The sequence below is a fragment of the Pelophylax lessonae genome (genome assembly GCF_965119305.1).
Source record: "Pelophylax lessonae genome assembly, chromosome: 2".
Classification (NCBI taxonomy): domain Eukaryota; kingdom Metazoa; phylum Chordata; class Amphibia; order Anura; family Ranidae; genus Pelophylax; species Pelophylax lessonae.
The window spans coordinates 5,643,297-5,665,369 of NC_138769.1; the positions used below are offsets into that span (position 1 = coordinate 5,643,297).

The 22,073-nt window shown below is 51.2% G+C and overlaps 1 protein-coding gene across 2 annotated transcripts in view; it reads right to left on the reverse strand.

Moving 5' to 3' along the window:
- LOC309548508 (immunoglobulin superfamily member 3-like) overlaps positions 1-22,073 on the reverse strand; it is a 109,334-nt gene that overhangs the window by 12,238 nt on the left and 75,023 nt on the right. For both annotated transcript variants that reach the window (XM_082248462.1, XM_082248463.1), the window contains exon 9: positions 481-897. In XM_082248462.1, the coding sequence (XP_082104588.1) occupies positions 481-897 (417 nt within the window). The remainder of the gene's footprint in view (positions 1-480; positions 898-22,073) is intronic.

Consider the following 22,073-nt stretch of genomic DNA (forward strand, 5'->3'; position numbering starts at 1 on the left):
AAGCCTTCCAATCCCCCCCCCCCCCCCCCCCCCCCCCCCAAAAAAAAGAAAAAATTATCTACAACCCTGAAGAGCCTATGGGAGCCTTGTAGAAGGATGAGGAAATACTGAGAGATAGTGAGGGTGAGAAAATAGGAAATACTGGATAGATAGGAAATCTAGAAGGTTAGAAGGTTCTAGAAAGAGGAAAGACTAAAGAGGAAGTGAATTTGATATCTCTTCCTTTGCTACAAATCACTCAGCAAGAGCAATCAGTAGCAGCAATTGTTAAAATGTAACATCGTAGTGCAAGCTTAAACACCAACTATAGGCTGTAATCAATGTCAATATATTCTAGCAGCAATTAATTTCCGCTACAAATTTCCAGCGTGACGTCCTGAAAATAAAGCGATTTTTTTAGACTCTCAACCCCTATAGAACTTCCACCCATGCACCCCATCTAATGATCCCGCCCCCTGGCAGTCCATAATGTACACTCACCGGGTCGTCGCACACTGACGTAGGTGGCGGCTGATCGGTCCTCGGCCCTCTTGTACCACTGGCGCCCCGGATCCTGCAGCCACTCCTGTACACGGCAGCTGTAGGCCCCGCTGTCCTGCTCCTCGGCGGTGCGAAGGGTGAGGGTGTAGAGTCCCGGAGCCGGCTGGGATAGGAAGAGACGGCTGGGCAGGTCGGGGTTCCCTCTATCCTCCTCCTCGGGGGGCGGCAGAGTGATGGCTTCAGTGGATAATCTGGCCAGAGTTCTCCTCTCCGACTCTCCCGCCCGCCACACCAGCCACTCCAGGGACAGGCGGGACTCCGGCAGAGTGCGGTTTAGTACCTGGCACGTCACCGTGAAGCTGTTGCCCTCCAAGACTGTTAAATTACGAGGAAGTTGATCCAACTGGAGGTTTAGGTCTGAGGAGAAAAGAGATAGAGGAGAGGTCATCATGGAGCCCGTCTTAAGGCAGAACCCTCTACATTACCCAATATTAGTACAGTCTATTGACTCCTTATCCATCTCCAAGGCCTCCATCCCCACCACGCGTCTCTGAGGGCTCCTCCACCCCCACAAGGCATCTCTCAGGCCTCCTCCACCCCCACCACGCGTCTCTCAGGCCTCCATGCCACCACACGTCTCTCAGGCCGCCTCTACCCCCACCACGCGTCTCTCAGGCCTCCTCCACCCCCACAAGGCGTCTCTCAGGCCTCCTCCACCCCCACAAGGCGTCTCTCAGGCCTCCATCCCATCACGCGTCTCTCAGGCCTCCTCCACCCCCACAAGGCGTCTCTCAGGCCTCCTCCACCCCCACAAGGCGTCTCTCAGGCCTCCATCCCATCACGCGTCTCTCAGGCCTCCTCCACCCCCACCAGGCGTCTCTCAGACCTCCTCCACCCCCACCACACGTCTCTCAGGCCTCCATCCCACCACGCGTCTCTCAGGCTGCCTCCACCCCCACCAGGCGTCTCTCAGACCTCCTCCACCCCCACCACACGTCTCTCAGGCCTCCATCCCACCACGCGTCTCTAAGGCCGCCTCCACCCCCACCAGGCGTCTCTCAGGCCTCTTCCACCCCCACCAGGCGTCTCTCAGGCCTCTTCCACCCCCACCAGGCGTCTCTCAGGCCTCTTCCACCCCCACCAGGCGTCTCTCAGGCCTCTTCCACCCTCACAACGCGTCTCAAGCCTCCTCCGCCCTCACCACGCGTCTCAAGCCTCCTCCGCCCTCACCACGCGTCTCAAGCCTCCTCCGCCCCCACCACGCGTCTCAAACCTCCTCCGCCCTCACCACGCGTCTCAAGCCTCCTCCGCCCTCACCACGCGTCTCAAGCCTCCTCCGCCCCCACCACGCGTCTCAAGCCTCCTCCGCCCCCACCACGCGTCTCAAGCCTCCTCCGCCCCCACCACGCGTCTCAAGCCTCCTCCGCCCCCACCACGCGTCTCAAGCCTCCTCCGCCCCCACCACGCGTCTCAAGCCTCCTCCGCCCCCACCACGCGTCTCAAGCCTCCTCCGCCCCCACCACACGTCTCTCAGCCCTCCTCCACCCAACCACACGTCTTTCAGTCCTCCTCCACCCCCACAAAATGTCTCGCAGGCCTCCTCCGTCCCAACCACGTGTCTCTCAAGCCTCCTCCACCCCCACCATGTGTCCCTCAAGCCTTGTTCCACCCCCACCACTCGTCTCTCAAGTCTCGTTCCACCCCCACCACGCATCTCTCAGGCCTCCTCCACCCCCACCACGTGTCTTTCAGTCCTCCTCCACCCAACCACGTGTCTTTCAGTCCTCCTCCACCCAACGTGTCTTTCAGCCCTCCATCCCACCACACATCTCCCACACTTTCCTCAGTCTACTGCTGGTCTATCATGGTCTGTCCCTGGTCTCACCAAGGCTGAAGGTGCATGAACATTCTTCAGCAAGAGTGAGGAGAAAGAATGGAGACATTAAACTGGTTAATCAAACTCTGCAAAGTAAACCAGCTGAAGACACAAACCTCTTTTTTCCATAGTTTTTCTCAGCCCCCCCTCCATGTATTACCAGAAGACCTTTTGTTGAAGTTGGTGCAGAGTAAAGTGTACTGTCAATACTGCATTCAGAGACCCCCATGTATTGTGGGGATGATTTTTACTTGGAAATGCTTTAAAATATATTTTTTTTGTAGTAACAATGCAGCTTTTGTCCTCCCCCCCCCCTCCAGTGCTCTATGCTGGCAGAGCTCAGTAACAGCAACATCCCTCATCTCAGCCGCACCCCCTCAGCACAGGCACACCCCCCCCCTCACACAGACTTGTATAGCAGAGAAAAAACATGGGGCGTGTCTAATCAGAGCAGTGGCGTAGCGTGGGGGGTGCAGGGGGGGCCGGCCGCACCGGGCGCAACATCTTGGGGGGCGCATCCGCAGTGTCACTTTGTCTGTCTGACTCTGACATACACAGTTCACACACTGTCTGCGGCTGCCTCCATCTATGGCTGAAAATGGCGGGTCGGGGCAGGGCTGGACTGTGCCTCACCTGTCCATTGGTGTAGGGTGGGGTGGCGTTGCAAGCCAAGCTTCGCCTATGCCGCCTCACGCTGGTCATTCTGCATTGAAAGGGGGCATGCTGGTCACTCTGCATTGAAAGGGGGCACGCTGGTCTCTCTGCATTGAAAGGGGGCACGCTGGTCTCTCTGCATTGAAAGGGGGCACGCTGGTCTCTCTGCATTGAAAGGGGGCACGCTGGTCATTCTGCATTGAAAGGGGGCACGATGATCTCTCTGCATTGAAGGGGGGCACGCTGGTCACTGTGCATTGAAAGGGGGCACGCTGGTTTCTCTGCATTGAAAGGGGGCACGCTGGTTTCTCTGCATTGAAAGGGGGCACGCTGGTCACTCTGCATTGAAAGGGGGCACGCTGGTCACTCTGCATTGAAAGGGGGCACACTATACCTTGATTACTGAAGGCCCCTTTCACACTTTTGTGACCTCAAAGTCGGTTTAGGGGGCGCAAATTACTTGCCTTGCCCCAGGTGCTGACAACCCACGCTACGCCACTGAATCAGAGAGGGGGTGTGTCAGATCCTGCTACTAATTGCTGATCACTGATGGTGCGAGGTCAAACCCTGATGCCTATTGGAGTGCACAGTCATATAGAATCCGGGCACCACTGCTGGACCAGAATAAGGGAGTCCGGATTATGAAATTGGAGGATGTTCAATAAGAGTATACAATGTATCGGATTGTATATCCATTGCAGTGATTTCTGATGTTGCAATGTACTATCGTTCCCTGACGGTCCCCCCAATGGTAATGTCCTGTGTAGACTGATCCTGCCTGTAGTCGCAACTTTACAGCCTCCAGTTTAGAAGGATCAGGATGGTGGGAATCCCCCAGAATCCCGCGCTCCACATACAATCGTACTTTGTCCGGAACACGCACAGATAAGATACGCCGCTGTAACTTCACAAGTGTTAACCCTTGGAGGGTTCTGCGAAGAGACTGGGCGTGGAAAAAACAATGCCATTCTTGATCCTGATTTTTTGCCCCATTTAGGCAGTGAATGGAGGAAGGGTCTTCTATGTCCAATAAATGAAATCACAACTCTAAATCAGCTCCTACAAAATCCCTGGTAAATCAACATTGTATCCTGTGCGTCACAAATATCTAATATTGGGGGTGGGGGGGGGGGGGGGAGTAATAAAAAAAAAGTGTTGATTCAACTGGAGCAGCCAATCAGCTTTTACATTTTCTTTTTCCGAAGTGGTGCGGAAAATATGAAAAGGCAGAAGCCGATTGGTTACCAACACCATCAGAACTTGTCTCACGTACTTTTCAATAACCTGAATCAAAATTTGTGTTCATTAGTGTCCCCGGGTAATATAGAAACAACATTTATTTATTTATTTTTTTTTTTTTTTATGCCAAAAAGCAAAATATGAAAAAAAAAACAAAATATGAATGTTAAAGACTTTAAATTCAAGCAAACAACTAAATCAGATCTTGCATATCTCCACATTAGCCATATCTCTGTACATTAGAGAAAAGAAGTAAACAAAAAAGAAAAAAGGAAATAAAAAAAAAAAAAAAAATATATATATATATATATATATATATATATATATATATATATATACATGAATAATACATCAGATAACACCCAGCGGCAATCGGAGCCGCTGCCCCCTAGCAGCAGGCGCGTGACCGACGTAGGGCTAGATCGGTTCGTGCAGGAGGGGCTGCGGCGGGCAGTCCAGAAGAAGATAATCAGGATCTCTCATAGAGATGTATGGAAGAATGTCATTTTAAGAAGAAAGGAGAATCCACACAGCGTAAATCCATAAACACTCTATCACAATTGTATCACTGTCACGGAACCATGAACCAGACGTACAACAACAGATAAGTGAAAATAAGAAAGCTTTATTGAAAAACAAGCTGTAAAGCAAAAGTCCAAACGGATGGCGAAACTGATGCAGAGTCTTTTGCGAAGCCAGGGGTCAGGAACCAGCAGGGTAGTCAGACGAAGCCAGGATCAGGAACCAGCAGGGTAGTCAGACGAAGCCAGGAACAGGAACCAGAAGCAGCAGCAGTCTTAGAAGCATGTGAACACAGGAGGACCAAGCAGGGAACTGAAGCCACAGACCTCCTATATATATGAGCTAGGCATCCAGCTCCTCCCAGTGGGAAGGAGGAGCCGCAGGGTGGGAGGCTACAAGAAACCCAGAAACCAAGATGGCCGCCAGCACATGTCAAACGAAGGAGAACAGCAAGAAGGTAAGACCATGACAGTACCTCCCCCTCAAGGGCCCCTCCTCCGCGGAGTAAAGAACGGTTTCTAAGGGAAGCGTGCGTGGAAGGCTCGGAGCAAGGCAGGAGCATGGACATCTGCGGAGGGAACCCAGGAACGCTCCTCTGGACCATAACCACGCCAATGAACCAAAAACTGCACCCGACCGCGGACCAGGCGTGAGTCCAGGATATTGCTCACCTCATACTCCTCACGATTGCCCACTCGGACCGGACGAGGCCGAGGAACCGAGGAAGTGAAACGATTACACACCAGTGGCTTCAACAGGGAGACATGAAACACGTTGGAGATCCGCATGCCAGGAGGAAGCGCAAGGGCATAGGCTACCGGGTTTACCCTGCGAAGCACTCGGAAGGGACCAACAAAGCGAGGCGCCAGCTTGGGAGTGGGCACTCGAAGGTTGAGGTTGCGGGTGGACAACCATACACGGTCTCCAGCCTGGTAGGAAGGAGCAGGCGCTCGTCTGCGATCAGCCTGGAGTCTCTGGCGCTGCGCAGAGACCTCAAGGGACCTCTGGATCTGTACCCAAGAAGCACGTAGGACGGAAAGGTGATCCTCCACAGCCGGAATATCCTGGGGAGAGAATACCTCCGGTAACACGGCAGGTTGGAACCCATAGTTGGCCATGAAGGGAGACGTCCCAGAGGAAGAGTTCACCGCCGTGTTCCTGGCAAACTCAGCCCAAGGCAGGAGGTCAACCCAATTGTCTTGGTGATCGGAGACATAGCAATGAAGGAATTGCTCCAAGGCCTGATTGGATCGTTCTGCGGCCCCATTGGACTGAGGGTGGTAGGCCGAGGAGAAGGAGAGATGAATCCCCAACTGGGAGCAAAAGGCGCGCCAGAACCTGGACACAAACTGACTCCCCCGATCCGACACAATCTCCTTGGGCAAACCGTGCAACCGGAAGACCTCCCTGGCAAAAATCGTGGCCAACTCCTGTGCAGAGGGTAACTTCTTGAGAGGAACACAGTGGCACATTTTGGAAAACCGATCCACAATCATGAGAATGACCGTATGGCCTTGGGATGCAGGGAGGTCCACAATGAAATCCATCCCCAGGTGTGACCATGGGCGTTCCCCGGTGGCTAAGGGTTGCAGAAGGCCCAACGGAAGGTGCCGAGGAGACTTACTCTGGGCACAAACGGAGCATGCCGCTACATATGCAGCGATGTCGGAACGTAGGGAAGGCCACCAGAACAGACGTGAAACAGCCCAGGACAGCCGATTCTTTCCAGGATGCCCCGCGGTCTTGGAGTTATGGTAGGTTCGCAACAACCGAGTGCGCAACTCCTCAGGCACAAAACATCTGCCGTTGGGTCTCCCAGAGGGAGCACCAGATTGAGCCGCCAAAATCTGCTCACCCAGGGGGGAGGTCAGGCTGGTGCGAATGGCGGCCAGGATCTGGTTCGGAGGTATGACCGAAGTCGGAATCGACTCCTCCCTGGACAGGTCGGAGTACTGCCGTGATAAGGCATCCGCCCTGATGTTCTTGGAACCGGGTAGGTAGGAGACCACGTAATTAAAACGTGACAAGAACAGAGCCCATCTGGCCTGACGTGGTGTCAATCTCTTGGCCTCAGAGAGGTAGGTCAGATTCTTGTGGTCCGTCAGGATGAGGACCGGAACCACCGAACCCTCGAGCAAGTGCCTCCATTCTTTAAGAGCCTGCACGATGGCCAATAACTCCCTGTCACCAATCTGGTAATTGCACTCCGCGGAAGACAGTTTCCGGGAGTAAAACCCACAAGGAAGCAGAGGACCCTCTAGTGTTCTACGCTGAGACAGAAGGGCGCCTACTCCCGTCTCAGACGCGTCCACCTCGAGGACAAAGGGCAACCCAGGGTTGGGATGCGACAGAATCAGAGCTGACACAAAGGCGGACTTTAGAGCCTCAAAAGCTCGGATGGCCTCGGGCGGCCAGACCTGGGAATTACTGCCCTTCCTGGTCAGATCCGTGAGAGGCTTGGCTAGCATGGAAAAGTCCCCGATGAACTTCCGATAATAATTGGCGAAGCCCAAAAAGCGCTGCAGGGAGCGAAGACCACTGGGCTGGGGCCACTGTAAGACAGCCGAAACCTTCTCAGGATCCATGGAGAACCCCTCAGCGGAAATGATGTAACCTAAGAAGGTTACCTGGGATCGGTGAAATTCGCATTTCTCAAGCTTACCGAACAGCTTGTTCTCTCGTAACCGTTGCAACACTCGTTTGACATCCAGAATGTGGGTCTCCATGGACTCAGAATATACCAAGATGTCATCCAAATAGACCACCACACACTGCTGCAACAGGTCACGGAAAACATCGTTGATGAATTCCTGAAAGACTGCGGGCGCATTGCACAGCCCAAAGGGCATAACCAAGGATTCATAATGACCGGTCCTGGTGTTAAACGCGGTCTTCCACTCATCGCCCGCCTTGATCCTTACGAGGTTATATGCCGCCCTCAGGTCGAGTTTGGTAAAGACCGTGGCCCCTTTAAGGCGATCGAACAGCTCGGAAATCAAGGGTATCGGGTAAGCGTTCTTGATCGTGATGCGATTGAGACCCCTGTAATCGATGCAAGGCCTCAACTCACCGCCCTTCTTTTTCACAAAGAAAAATCCAGCCCCTGCCGGGGACGAGGATTTGCGAATGTGTCCGCGTGAAAGCGCCTCCCTCACGTACTCCTCCATGGCCTCATTCTCCGCTACCGACAGTGGATAGACTTTGCCACGAGGAGGAACGGCACCAGATTGTAACTCGATGGCACAATCGTATGGGCGGTGCGGAGGTAGGGCAACCGCGCGCACCTTATCGAATACATCCCGGTACTCCTCGTATTCAGGGGGCAAGAGAGTCCGAGGAAGTACACAGCAACTTGACAGGCCCATGGATGCAACTAGCCCCACACTGCGGTGACCACGAGAGGATCTCGGCCGATCTCCAATCGAAAATCGGATTATGCTTCTGGAGCCAGGGGTACCCCAAGACCACCGAGTAGTGTGGAGACGAAATAACCTGGAAGCAGACAGACTCTCTGTGGACGGCACCAATGGCTAACCCCACTGGAAGGGTCTCATGAGTCACGTGTGGCGGCAGAAGGGGTCTGCCGTCTATCGCCTCAAGAGCCAGAGGAGAACCTCGAGCCTGCAGAGGAATGGAATTGGCGGCAGCGAACACACTATCAATGAACAAACCACCAGCACCAGAGTCCACCAACGCCTGGGTCGTCACCGAGCCCCCGACCCAGGAGAGGACAACAGTGATCAGTGGTTTGTCAACACGGGAAACCGGGGACGAGGAGACTCCACCCAAGATCTGCCCCCGACAGGATCTCAGGTGCGAGCGTTTCCCGGACGGTTCGGACATGCCAACCGAAAATGCCCACCGAGACCACAGTACATGCATCGGCCCTCGCGTCTCCGGAGTACCCTCTCCCCCTCGGACAGGCGAGCAAACCCCAGCTGCATGGGTTCACCCCCAGACAAGTCATCCCCAGGAGGCGTGGGAGGAGAGGGAGGCACGGGTGGGACAACAAAGGTAGGCGCCAATCTGTTAGGAGGCCTCCGCAGACTCTCCTTAAAGGAAGGTCTCTCCCTGAGTCTGGTGTCAATCAAAATCAGGAAAGAAATAAGAGACTCAAGCTCCACTGGTAGGTCCTTAGCTGCAACCTCATCCTTCAAGGCATCCGAGAGACCATGAGAGAAAGCAGCGACCAGAGCCTCATTATTCCAGCCCACCTCTGCTGCCAGGGTACGAAACTCAATGGCGTATTCAGCTACGGATCGTGAACCCTGTCTGATGGACATAAGGAGCTTCGCAGCAGAGGCAGCACGAGCCGGCACATCGAATACCTTCCGAAGAGAAGCAACAAAACCGGAAAACTCGGCAACCACCGGATTGTTGTTCTCCCATAAAGGGCTGGCCCAGGCCAAGGCCTTGTCCGAGAGCAGCGAGATTAAGAAGCCCACCTTTGATCTCTCAGTAGGAAAGGCATGTGGCAGCAACTCGAAATAAATGCCCACCTGGTTAAGGAAACCTCGGCACTGAGTTGGCTCTCCCACAAAGCGCTGTGGAAGGGGGGCAGAACCGGACATACCCCAAAACACCGCAGGCGCAACAACAGGTGTCGGGGTAGACTCTGGCGCAACAACCGGAGCGGCGGTAGGAGCGGGCCCAGGAGCGACAACCGACCCATCGGCAACGGGAGCGAAATGAGCCGTGCGTTCAAGCAGGGTTTGCAACGCCACGGCGAACTGACCCAACAGGTGATCCTGCTGATCAAGTCTGGCAACCAGCGAGGGTAGCGAGGATGGCCCTGTACCGTCAGAATTCATGGCTTGGTCCTAATGTCACGGAACCATGAACCAGACGTACAACAACAGATAAGTGAAAATAAGAAAGCTTTATTGAAAAACAAGCTGTAAAGCAAAAGTCCAAACGGATGGCGAAACTGATGCAGAGTCTTTTGCGAAGCCAGGGGTCAGGAACCAGCAGGGTAGTCAGACGAAGCCAGGATCAGGAACCAGCAGGGTAGTCAGACGAAGCCAGGATCAGGAACCAGCAGGGTAGTCAGACGAAGCCAGGAACAGGAACCAGAAGCAGCAGCAGTCTTAGAAGCATGTGAACACAGGAGGACCAAGCAGGGAACTGAAGCCACAGACCTCCTATATATATGAGCTAGGCATCCAGCTCCTCCCAGTGGGAAGGAGGAGCCGCAGGGTGGGAGGCTACAAGAAACCCAGAAACCAAGATGGCCGCCAGCACATGTCAAACGAAGGAGAACAGCAAGAAGGTAAGACCATGACAATCACTCACACTTTAAAAAAAAGTGTCCACCCGACACGAAGGATCACACGTTTTTTTGTAAAATGTATCCATATCACCTCCGGCTGTCACTCCAAAGCTGCGAGCGTGATTCTGACATGCGCGGTGATGTCCAGCGTTCTAGCTCCGCCCGAATAGTTTCGTCATTCGACGTCCTCGCGGAGCGGAAGAGGAAGGGAAGATGTTGATTTTGGATTCACAATATAGATTTGTCATGCACTGTATGAATTTGTAGTTAATGATTGTATTTTTTTTATATGTAATATTAATTTTTCTTGTGGCACTTATTCATCACACCTTCATGGGAGAGATTGTTTATCCACTTGCCGACCGCCGCAAGTATATTTACTGCAGCAGTCAGCCCCTCCTGGGCAAAGTGATTTAGTACTACGTCGCTCGCCCAGGAGCCTGTAGGGGGCGGGCGCGCTCCCGCCCTGGCTCTTTCCCCTGCATCCCCGCGCGAGTGACCGGTGGCTCCGATGTCCCCCGGTCACTCGCGATCTCCTGCTAGAGAGGAAGAAAGGCAGGCAGCTGATGTAAACAAAGCCGTCTGTCATTCTCCCTGGTGTAACTGCAGAGATCATACGATCCTGCTATGTAGGATCGTATGTCTCTATTGTTACATCACAACCCCCGCCCCTTTACAGTTAGAAGCACGCCCCTAGGGACACATTTAATAAAGTTAACCCCATTCCCTGCCAGTGTCATTTTTACAGTAACAGTGCATATGTATAGCACTGATTACTGTAGTAATGTCACTGGTAACCCCAAAAGTGTCAAAAATGTCAGTCAAGGGTCCGATCTGTCCACCGCAATGTCGAAGTGCCACAAAAAAAAAAAAAAAAATCGCAGATTGCCGCCATTACTCGATAAAAAAAAAATTACATAAATATTTCCCATAGTTAGTAGATGCGATAACTTTTGCGGAAAACCAATCAAAATACACTTATTATGATTTTTTTTACCAAAAATATGTAGCCGAAAACAAATTGGCCTAAAATGTTAAATTTTAATTTTTACATTTTTCTTTTGGGGAATTTCATATAAAAAAAATGTAATATTGTTATTTTTTCAAAATTGTCGCTCTTTTTATTTTTATAGCAAAAAAAAAAAAAAAATTGCACAGGTGATAAAATACCACCAAAAGAAATCTCTGTTTGTGGGAAAAAAAAGGACGTCAATTTCATTTGGGTACAGCGTCGCACAACCGCGCAATTGTCCGTTAAAATCACGCAGTGCTGAATCGCAAAATAGGCCCTGGTCTTTGAGCAGCCAAATCCTCCGGGGCTTAAGTGGTTCTAATAATTGCTTACAATAGTTGCTCTAACACTTAAGGATGGAGCACAAGGAAATTGTTTCTTGATATAATAGGGGATAATTTATTTAATTATTCCCACTTCATCAACTAGGGGAGTGTAGATCTGAGCTGACTGATTTTCTCATCATACTCGGATGTTTGGTACACCTGCAGATAGTTATCAGCTGTGATAAATAATAAATAAACCCCCTCTTTTTTTCTTGTAACTATTGATAACCTAGGCGCCAGATCCACAATTCTGTAAAGTAACCAATTGAAGTCTTTCCCCTCCATCTCTCCCTTGTCCTCCTCTACCCCACACATGTTCTGATTTGTGGCCATTTTTTTACTTGGAAATGCCTTAAAATATATTTTTCTCTGTAAAAATGCCGCTTTCTGTTCTCTCTGTGCAGGGCTCTATGCTGGCAGAGCAGAGTAATAGCCACGCCCCTCATCACAGCCACGCCCCTCATCTAACCTCAGACAAACAGCAGTTGCTTAATCGCCTGTGTATTCTCTGATGGGGTACATTGTTGCACGTTGTTGAATATCGGAATACCTTAACCCCCCCCCCCCCCATGGTAGCATATATGCAGTGTGTGGATTCCACCCTCCCTGAGGCCACACTCGTGTTACTTGGTCAGCTACATTTTGGCCAAGGACTGATCAGGACACTACGAGTAAATTGGACCAATCACTGCTCCCGTGTTGGGATTGAGGACATCCATCTTGTATGTCCTGTGTGAGACTCTGGAGCAGACATGAGGTTATATGGTCACCCACCATGCTTCCAAACTGTACCAAAAACATTGTACTAACATAACGCTATGCAAGTCACACAAGGTGTTACACCATCATGGGTTGCCATGGTGTGGGCAGGTGGGCCACCCACACTACCAACCAATGACGCTCTAGTGCCAGGAGGTACAGCACCACTCATTGCTATGGCCATAGCAGCCACCTCGCCAACACAATGGCAAGCATGGCTCTGCTCCAGGGCACACCACATGCAGGGCTGTCCCCAGCATTAAGAAGACAGAGGTCCACCTCCTACTGAACTCCTCCACCTCCCACCCATTGCTGTGCTGCTGGAGGGAAATGTAACTGGGGGTTCTTTGACTACGAGACTCTGATGCGATTGGGAAAAAGATATATTGGGAGAAAGGGGGCCAACCCTCCAATGCAACCGGGGGGGGGGGGAAGGGGCCCACACTCCAATGCAACCGGGGGGGGAAAGGGGCCCACACTCCAATGCAACCGGGGGGGGAAAGGGGCCCACACTCCAATGCAACCGGGGGGGGAAAGGGGCCCACACTCCAATGCAACCGGGGGGGGGGAAAGGGGCCCACACTCCAATGCAACCGGGGGGGGGGGGGGGGGAGGGGCCCACACTCCAATGCAACCGGGGGGGGGGGGAGGGGCCCACACTCCAATGCAACCGGGGGGGGGGGGGAGGGGCCCACACTCCAATGCAACCGGGGGGGGGGGGGGAAGGGGCCCACACTCCAATGCAACCGGGGGGGGGGGGGAAGGGGCCCACACTCCAATGCAACCGGGGGGGGGGGGGGAAGGGGCCCACACTCCAATGCAACCGGGGGGGGGGGGGGGAAGGGGCCCACACTCCAATGCAACCGGGGGGGGGGGAAGGGGCCCACACTCCAATGCAACCGGGGGGGGGGGGGGAAGGGGCCCACACTCCAATGCAACCAGGGGGGGAGGGGCCCACTCCAATGCAACCGGGGGGGGGAGGGGCCCACTCCAATGCAACCGGGGGGGGGGGGGCCCACTCCAATGCAACCGGGGGGGGAGGGGCCCACTCCAATGCAACCGGGGGGGGAGGGGCCCACTCCAATGCAACCGGGGGGAGGGGCCCACTCCAATGCAACCGGGGGGAGGGGCCCACTCCAATGCAACCGGGGGGGAGGGGCCCACTCCAATGCAACCAGGGGGGGGAGGGGCCCACTCCAATGCAACCAGGGGGGGGAGGGGCCCACTCCAATGCAACCAGGGGGGGGAGGGGCCCACTCCAATGCAACCAGGGGGGGGGGGAAAGGGGCCCACTCCAATGCAACCAGGGGGGGGGAAAGGGGCCCACTCCAATGCAACCAGGGGGGGGGAAAGGGGCCCACTCCAATGCAACCAGGGGGGGGGGAAAGGGGCCCACTCCAATGCAACCAGGGGGGGGGAAAGGGGCCCACTCCAATGCAACCAGGGGGGGAGGGGCCCACTCCAATGCAACCAGGGGGGGGAGGGGCCCACTCCAATGCAACCAGGGGGGGGAGGGGCCCACTCCAATGCAACCAGGGGGGGGAGGGGCCCACTCCAATGCAACCAGGGGGGGGAGGGGCCCACTCCAATGCAACCAGGGGGGGGAGGGGCCCACTCCAATGCAACCAGGGGGGGGAGGGGCCCACTCCAATGCAACCAGGGGGGGAGGGGCCCACTCCAATGCAACCAGGGGGGGGAGGGGCCCACTCCAATGCAACCAGGGGGGGGAGGGGCCCACTCCAATGCAACCAGGGGGGGGAGGGGCCCACTCCAATGCAACCGGGGGGGGGGGGAAGGGGCCCACTCCAATGCAACCGGGGGGGGGGGAAGGGGCCCACTCCAATGTGAAGGGGGAACCTCTGTTGTGAAGTTATGTTCATCAAGGTGGTTGTGTGCATCGCCCCAGGCTCAGTTACGTATTTTGCATACTTCTATAGAGCGCTGCAAATGAAAAATAAAAGGTTGAGCAATGTGGAGTTACAGAATCAGTACCTGAAATAAATAAATAAATAACATGTCAATAGAACCCAGAATCCAGATATGTCATTTTGGGACCAGCGCCTCTCACTAATCTGTATAAAATGAAAAGTCTCTGGGATGAAAAACATCTGATCCTCGGATCTCCTCCATAGACACCACCGCCATCATTATTAGAGGAGAATACATTGCACACAGATCTCCTCCATAGACACCACCGCCATTATTATTAGAGGAGAATACATTGCACACCGCCATTATTATTATTAGAGGATACATTGCACACAGATCCATCTCCTGAATGCAAATATTTACACAGCAATCAACAGACAACTGCTGAAAGGGATGACTCTCCGCACAGCATGGAAATCAGAGGAGACCTTCCATTGTACACAGATCCCTGGAAACTCCTCTTATGGAAATGTCCGATGTCAGTTATTGTAAGGACACCACAATGACTATTGTTCCCCACACTGATCCCAGCTGCTGGTGTTTACCGAGCGTCTCATACTGGAATACAGACACAATCCTACCAGCTAGACATCCGCTGAGAGCATATCCTACCCCCATAGATCCCTTTCATAATACATTTATTTACAGTAGCTGCACCACAGGAGCTTACACTCTAATGCCCCTCCCCCCTCAGTCAGTCACAAACTATTATTATACATTTATATAGCTCTGACATATACCGTAGTGCTGTATAGAGATCACTGAGCCAATCACATCAGTCTCTGTACCAGAGGAGCTTACACTCTAATGTCTCTACATGTATATTGGTGAATTGTAGTATGCAGTGGTAACCATCATTCCTGGTGGGATCTGAACCCATGACTCCAGTGCTGCAATGCCTCTGGGCTGCCTGATGTCTGGTGCTGGGTTCTCTCCTCTCAGGGGGACACGAGTCTCTATCACTCAATCTGCATTATATTTGATGGCACGGGTCCAATTTGCATCTTTTTCACCATCTCTTCCCCCTTGTTTGCACTTCAAAGGATCTCTGCCTTGTAAATCCATCGTTTCTTCTGCAGTTCATCTGTAATCAGCCCGACAAAGCGACTCTGCGCCTTCAACGCTCGCTGTGTTCTTACTACAGTCAGCCATTAAAGTCACCTAAAGTCAAATATTCACCCTCTCCCTGGTCTTTAAATGCTAATGAGAGTCAGAAAAAGTTCAGAGACTCAAGCTCCCTGCCTGCCAGTCATATGACGAGTGCCAATGCATGGGTCACATGGTTTCTATTAAGAATCTTCAGGGATTGGCTTCAACAGCCGGTCACATGACAAGTGCCAATGTATGGGTCACATGGTCTCTACTAGCTTCAACAGCTGGTTACATGTTGACTGCCAAGATATGAATCACATGGTCTCTGATAAAGCCAGTTACTTAAGGTTCTTCGTAGAGACCATGCGATTCATACCTTGGCACTCGTCATGTGACCGGCTGTTGAGTGCCAATGTATGGGGTCACATGGTTTCTACTAAGAATCTTCAGGGACTAGCTTCAGCCGCCAGTCACATGACGAGTGCCAATGTATGGGTCACATGGTCTCTACTAAGAATCTTCAGGGACTGGCTTTAACAGGCGGTCACATGAGGAGTGCCAAGGCATGAGGTCACATGGTTTCTATGAAGAACCTTCAGGGACTGGCTTCAGCCGCCAGTCACATAACGAGTGCCAATGTATGGGTCACATGGTCTGTACTAAGAATCTTCAGGAACTGGCTTCAACAGCTGGTCACATGACGAGTGCCAAGGTATGGGTCACATGGTTTCTACTAAGAATCTTCAGGGATTGGCTTCAACAGCTGGTCACATGATGAGTGCCAATGTATGGGTCACATGGTCTGTACTAAGAATCTTCAGGAACTGGATTCAACAGCTGGTCACATGACGAGTGCCAATGTATGGGTCACATGGTCTGTACGAAGAATCTTCAGGAACTGGCTTCAACAGCTGGTCACATGACGAGTGCCAAGGCATGGGTCACATGGTTTCTACTAAGAATCTTCAGGGACTGGCTTCAACAGCTGGTCACATGATGAGTGCCAAGGCATGGGTCACATGGTCTCTACTAAGAATCTTCAGAGACTGGCTTTAACAGCTGGTCACATGACGAGGGCCAAGGTATGGGTCACATGGTCTCTACGAAGAATCTTCAGGGACTGGCTTCAACAGCCAGTCACATAAGGAGTGCCAAGGCATGGGTCACATGGTTTCTATTAAGAATCTTCAGGGATTGGCTTCAACAGCTGGTTACATGTTGAGTGCCAAGGTATGAATCACATGGTCTCCGATAAAGCCACTCCCTTAAGATTCTTAGTAGAGACCATGTGATTCATACCTTGGCACTCAACATGTAACCAGCTGTTGAAGCCAGTCCCTGAAGATTCTTAGTAGAAACCATGTGACCCATACATTGGCACTCGTCATGTGACTGGCTGTTGAAGCCAGTCCCTGAAGATTCTTAGTAGCCAGTCACATGACGAGTGCCAAGGTATGGGCACATGGTCTCTAATAAGAATCTTCAGGGATTGGCTTCAACAGCTGGTCACATGAGTGCCAAGGTATGGGTCACATGGTCTCTAATAAGAATCTTCAGGGATTGGTTTCAACAGCCAGTCACATGACGAGTGCCAAGATATGGGTCACATGGTTTCTAATAAGAATCTTCAGGGATTGGTTTCAACAGCCAGTCACATGACGAGTGCCAAGGTAATGGTCACATGGTCTCTATGCATGCCAAGAATCCCCGGGGGCTGGCACCAATTGCCACTCAAATAAGTGCCAAGGTACGGGTCACATGACCTCTACTCCTACTAAAAATCTTAAGGGACTGGCAACAACAGCCAATCATCTGACGAGTGCCAAGATATGGGTCACATGCTCTGTACGGAGAATCTTCAGGGACTGGCTTCAAGACAATTGTGAAGGTGCAGGTCATGGTTCCTACTCATACTAAATATCTTCAGGGATTGACTATCAATAGTCAGTCACACGACATAAGCTAAGGTATAGGTTACATGGTCTCTACTCATTTACTCATTAACAGTCTACAGGATTAGTTTCAATGGCCAATCACATGTCAAGTGCCAACGGTATCTACCCTTAAGAATCTTCAGGGATTGGCATCAACAGTCAGTCACATGACAAGTGCCAAGGTACAAGTCACATGGTTTCTACTACGAATATTCAGGGACAAGTTTTAAAATCCAATCACATGACAAGTGCCAAGGTACAGGTCACATGGCTCTATGTTTACCAAGAATCTTCAGAAATGGGCATCAACAGCCAGTCACATGACAAGGTATAGGTAACAAGGTCTTTACTACTCCTACTAAATCTTCAGGGATTGACAATCAGACAGTCACATGACAAAATGTGGGTCACAAGGTCTTTTACTCCTACTAAATCTTCAGGGATTGACCATCAATAGCAAGTCACATGACAAGTGCCAAAGGTATGGGCCACATGGTCTCTACCCTTGCTAAAAATCTCTAGGGGCTGGCCATCAACAGCCAGTCACATGACAAGGCATGGGTCACAAGGTCTTTACTACTCATACTAAATTTTCAGGGATTGGCCATCAATAGACAGTCACATGAAGAGTGCCAAGGTATGGGTCACAGGGTCTCTAGCCATAGTAAGAATCCTCAGGGATTGGCATCAATAGTCATTGACATGGCAAGTGCCAAGGTACAAATCACATGGCCTCTATGCTTACGAAGACTCTTCGGGGGCTGGCACCAAGTGCCACTCACATAAGTGCCAAGGTACAGGTCACCTGACCGCTACTCCTAAGAACCTTAAGGGACTGGTATCAACAGCCAATCACAAGAAAAGTGCCAAGGTACGAGTCACATGGTTTCTATTAAGAATATTCAGGGATAGGTTTCAAATCCAGTCACATTACAAGTGCCAAGGTACAGGTCACATGGCTCTAGGTTTACCAAGAATCTTCAGAAATGGGCATCAACAGCCAGTCACATGACAAGGTATGGGTTACAAAGTCTTTACTACTCATACTACATCTTCAGAGATTGACTATCAATAGACAGTCACATAACAAATGCTAAAAAAGGTATAGGTTGCATGGTCTCTACTCATTAACAGTCTACAGCAGGGGTCTTCAAACTATGGCCCTCCAGTTGTTCAGGAACTACAATGCCCATCATGCCTAGTCATGTCTGAATGTCAGTTTTACAATGCCTCATGGGACGTGTAGTTCCGCAACAGCTGGAGGGCCGTAGTTTGAGGATCCCTGGTCTACAGGATTAGTTTCAATGGCCAATCACATGTTAAGTGCCAATGGTCTATACCCTTAAGAATCTTCAGGGATTGGCATCAACAGCCAGTCACATGACAAGTGCCAAGGTATGGGCCACATGGTCTCTACTACTCATACTTAATCTTCAGGGATTGGCCATCAATAGCCAGTCACGTGAAGAGTGCCAAGGTATGGGTCACAGGGTCTCTAGCCATCGTAAGAATCCTCAGGGATTGGCAACAATAGTCATTGACATGGCAAGTGCCAAGGTACAAATCACATGGCCTTCATGCTTACTAAGACTCTTCGGGGGGCTGGCACCAAGTGCCACTCACATAAGTGCCAAGGTACAGGTCACCTGACCTCTACTCCTACTAAGAACGTTAAGGGACTGGTATCAACAGCCAATCACATGGCACATGCCAAGGTAAGGGTTACATGGTGTCTACCCTTGCTAAAAATCTCTAGGGACTGGCCATCAACAGCCAGTCACATGACAAGGCATGGGTCACAAGGTCTTTACTACTCATACTAAATCTTCAGGGATTGACCATCAATAGCCAGTCACGTGAAGAGTGCCAAGGTATGGGTCACAGGGTCTTTAGCCATCGTAAGAATCCTCAGGGATTGGCATCAATAGTCATTGACATGGCAAGTGCCAAGGTACAAATCACATGGCCTCCATGCTTACTAAGACTCTTCGGGGGGCTGGCACCAAGTGCCACTCACATAAGTGCCAAGGTACAGGTCACCTGACCTCTACTCCTACTAAGAACGTTAAGGGACTGGTATCAACAGCCAATCACATGGCACATGCCAAGGTAAGGGTTACATGGTGTCTAAGCATACTAAACATTTTCAGGGAACTGGCATCAAGAGACTGTACAGGCGAAGCGTCTGAGTGGCCGGCTGGGACTCATCGCTGGGGTGGATAGTTCTAGAATATGCGGTCACTTCCAACACTCTTACTTTTGTTGTTTTTGGCTCTTGGCAGACAGAGCATGTGATGGCAGGACACGGCTGGAGATTCCCCCCCGAGCATTTTCCCAGCATCTTATCAGTCTGTGTGATGTCAGTGCGGGCTGCTGGCCCCGGGGTCCAGAGAACAAACATTTCCAGCCGAGAAGAAGACGACGCAGCATTTGTCAAGAGGACCACCTCTGCAAACACTGAATCAGAGCCCCTCAATTAGGCTTCTAACAAAGATCTTCGTACGGACAATCAGGATTCACATCGGTGACTTTAAAGGTCTACAAATAGGGGAGAGGAGTCTGTCCAGGCAATAACCAAACAATAGCCTGCCCAGATTCATCCCAGCCAATCAGGAGGATCAGTCATGCAGGACATACCAACATACAAATGTTTAGCCAATCAACTTATAAGTGTATATGTCAAGCCAAAAAAGATTTTCCATCACTTCCTGTCCTCCTGACAACATTTTACCAGACAGGAAGTGAGGAGGAATCTCAAGACAGAAATAAAAATGGATTTTTCTTTAGTGAAGTAAAAAAAAAAAAAAAGGATAGAACCCCGGCCAGGTTTTTATCCCATCATAAGATCCAATCTTTCTGGACTCCACCAACAATGGAAAATGTTTTTGGCATGACATATACTTTATAGCAGTGGTCCTCAACTCCGGTCCTCGGGGCCCACTAACAGGCCAGATTTTAAGTATTACCTTGGGGAGATGCAGACTAGAGTACTGCAATCACTGAGCAGCAAATGATATCACCTGGGATGGATTTCAGTTATCTTGTAAATCTGGCCTGTTAGTGGGCCCTGTAGGCCAGGGTTGAGGACCACTGCTTTATAGCACAAGGTCTGTAGGCACCTTAAGCCCACCTGAATACGTTCCACATTTGCATGGAGATTGTTTTGTCTGTGTCCCCCATTAGGAACATTTAACCTCACTTCCTGTCCCACTGACACCAGGATAAGAGATGAGAGGCAGCAATAAAATCTGACTTGTTCTAACCATTCAAACTAGGGCTGGCCAACCCAGAGGCAAGAAAGGCAGCTGCCTGTAATGGAGGATGACAGCTGGGTTGGGAACCTTCCTGAAGAAGCGTGCTGGGTCATGTGAAACGTGTTGACGTCACACGTGGTCACGCCTCCGACTCCGCCCCCCGCCCAGACCAACACGCCACCGCTCTTCATTTCTGAAGCCGCTGCAGTGGCGCCATTTACCAGCGATGGGCTTCGGTCTCGCTCCCCCATCCGGGGCATGATCCACACCATCCGCACCTTGGACCCCTGCATTCCTGGTACATTTGTACTGAGCTAAATTCTAAACGCGAGTCCTTTAGAGACACCTGATGGCTACCTGCAAATGCTACTAATGTGCTTCTGCTACAAATGCTCTTATTTGCTTTGCATGCATCAGATGCTTGATCTCCTCCTCATCACCCTGCTTGGTTGGAAGGGACTGTGAGGTTCCACCGAGCATCAGTGCACAGGGTTGCCAGTTCCCATATCAAGCATACTCCATGGACACTGTGCTACATCTTTTCACATCTAGATGGAATGCTGCACCCTTTATGCACTAGATTCAGGGATGAGTTGAGTCAGCGTGGTCTGTCCATTGCTATGCATGCCTGCTATAAGCTACTGCTTGGAAAATAGCCTGCATTGTCTCCATTGCCTCTGTGTTATTACAACTGTCTGAACAGGTGCCATCTAATGAACATACATACACTACTGGTGCAGAAACCTTGAGATCCCTGACCCCTGGATTCCACAGTTGGGACCACTGGGTTGGGATTCTATTTCAACTATTCGGAGTCTCAGTATCTGAAGTGGCTTGGACAACATTAGCCCCCTGCATGATTTTTTTCTTCCTCGTGTATCTTCAATCAAGACTCTTCATGGGGTTATTTTCAGCAGTCTTCAGGGGGGGGTCAGCTGACCATGGTTAGTGTGGGTCTGGGTGGGGGGTGGAGTCTTTGAGGCACCACCAGCGTTTCATAAAAGATAGGACTATTTGAATTCATTGTTTTTCCTTGGGCCCATGAACAATTCTATGTCCATTTGCACTTTTTGTCATTTTTTACTCAATTTGCCTTGGGTGTCTATTTTATGGTTTCAATAAAGTACAATTTTTCAATTTTCTATACTAATGTTTGAGCCTATTTCTGCAACTTCTGTTTTTGCCTCTGTCTCCTGCTCGCTGCCTCACTTCCTCTTCCGGTGAAACCAGGACAAGAATTGAGGATGTGGATAAAGACTGACCACACTGGGAGATCAACTCGCCCCAATAAAGAATGGGGTTCCATTGTGCATGTGACTGCCCAGCCAAGATACTCCCCGATGGGCAGGTCATGGGGGGGGGGGTGAAGGGCTCATTTTTGCATCTTTGCCTTGGGTGCCACAGGGCCTTATCCCATCACCAATTCAACTGACTCCACTAAACAAATGTGGATTTTACCATCCCTATCCCCAATGGAGAAATCACCTCCTGAGGGATAATTCCCACAGAGGGGGCAGGGACAGCAGTAAATACCCAACAGAGGGCTCCAACTGTTCTCATGCTAGCCAATAAAGGGGTTTTGATAGAGAGCCAAGCCAAACCACCCAAAGCAGACTGGAATCTATTATTCTCAGTGGAGCGAGTGTCAATGCTTTATCAACAAAATGGAAACGAAAAGCACAAAAGGTCCCCAATCTATTTAGACAGACCTAGAATTTTAGCCCCTC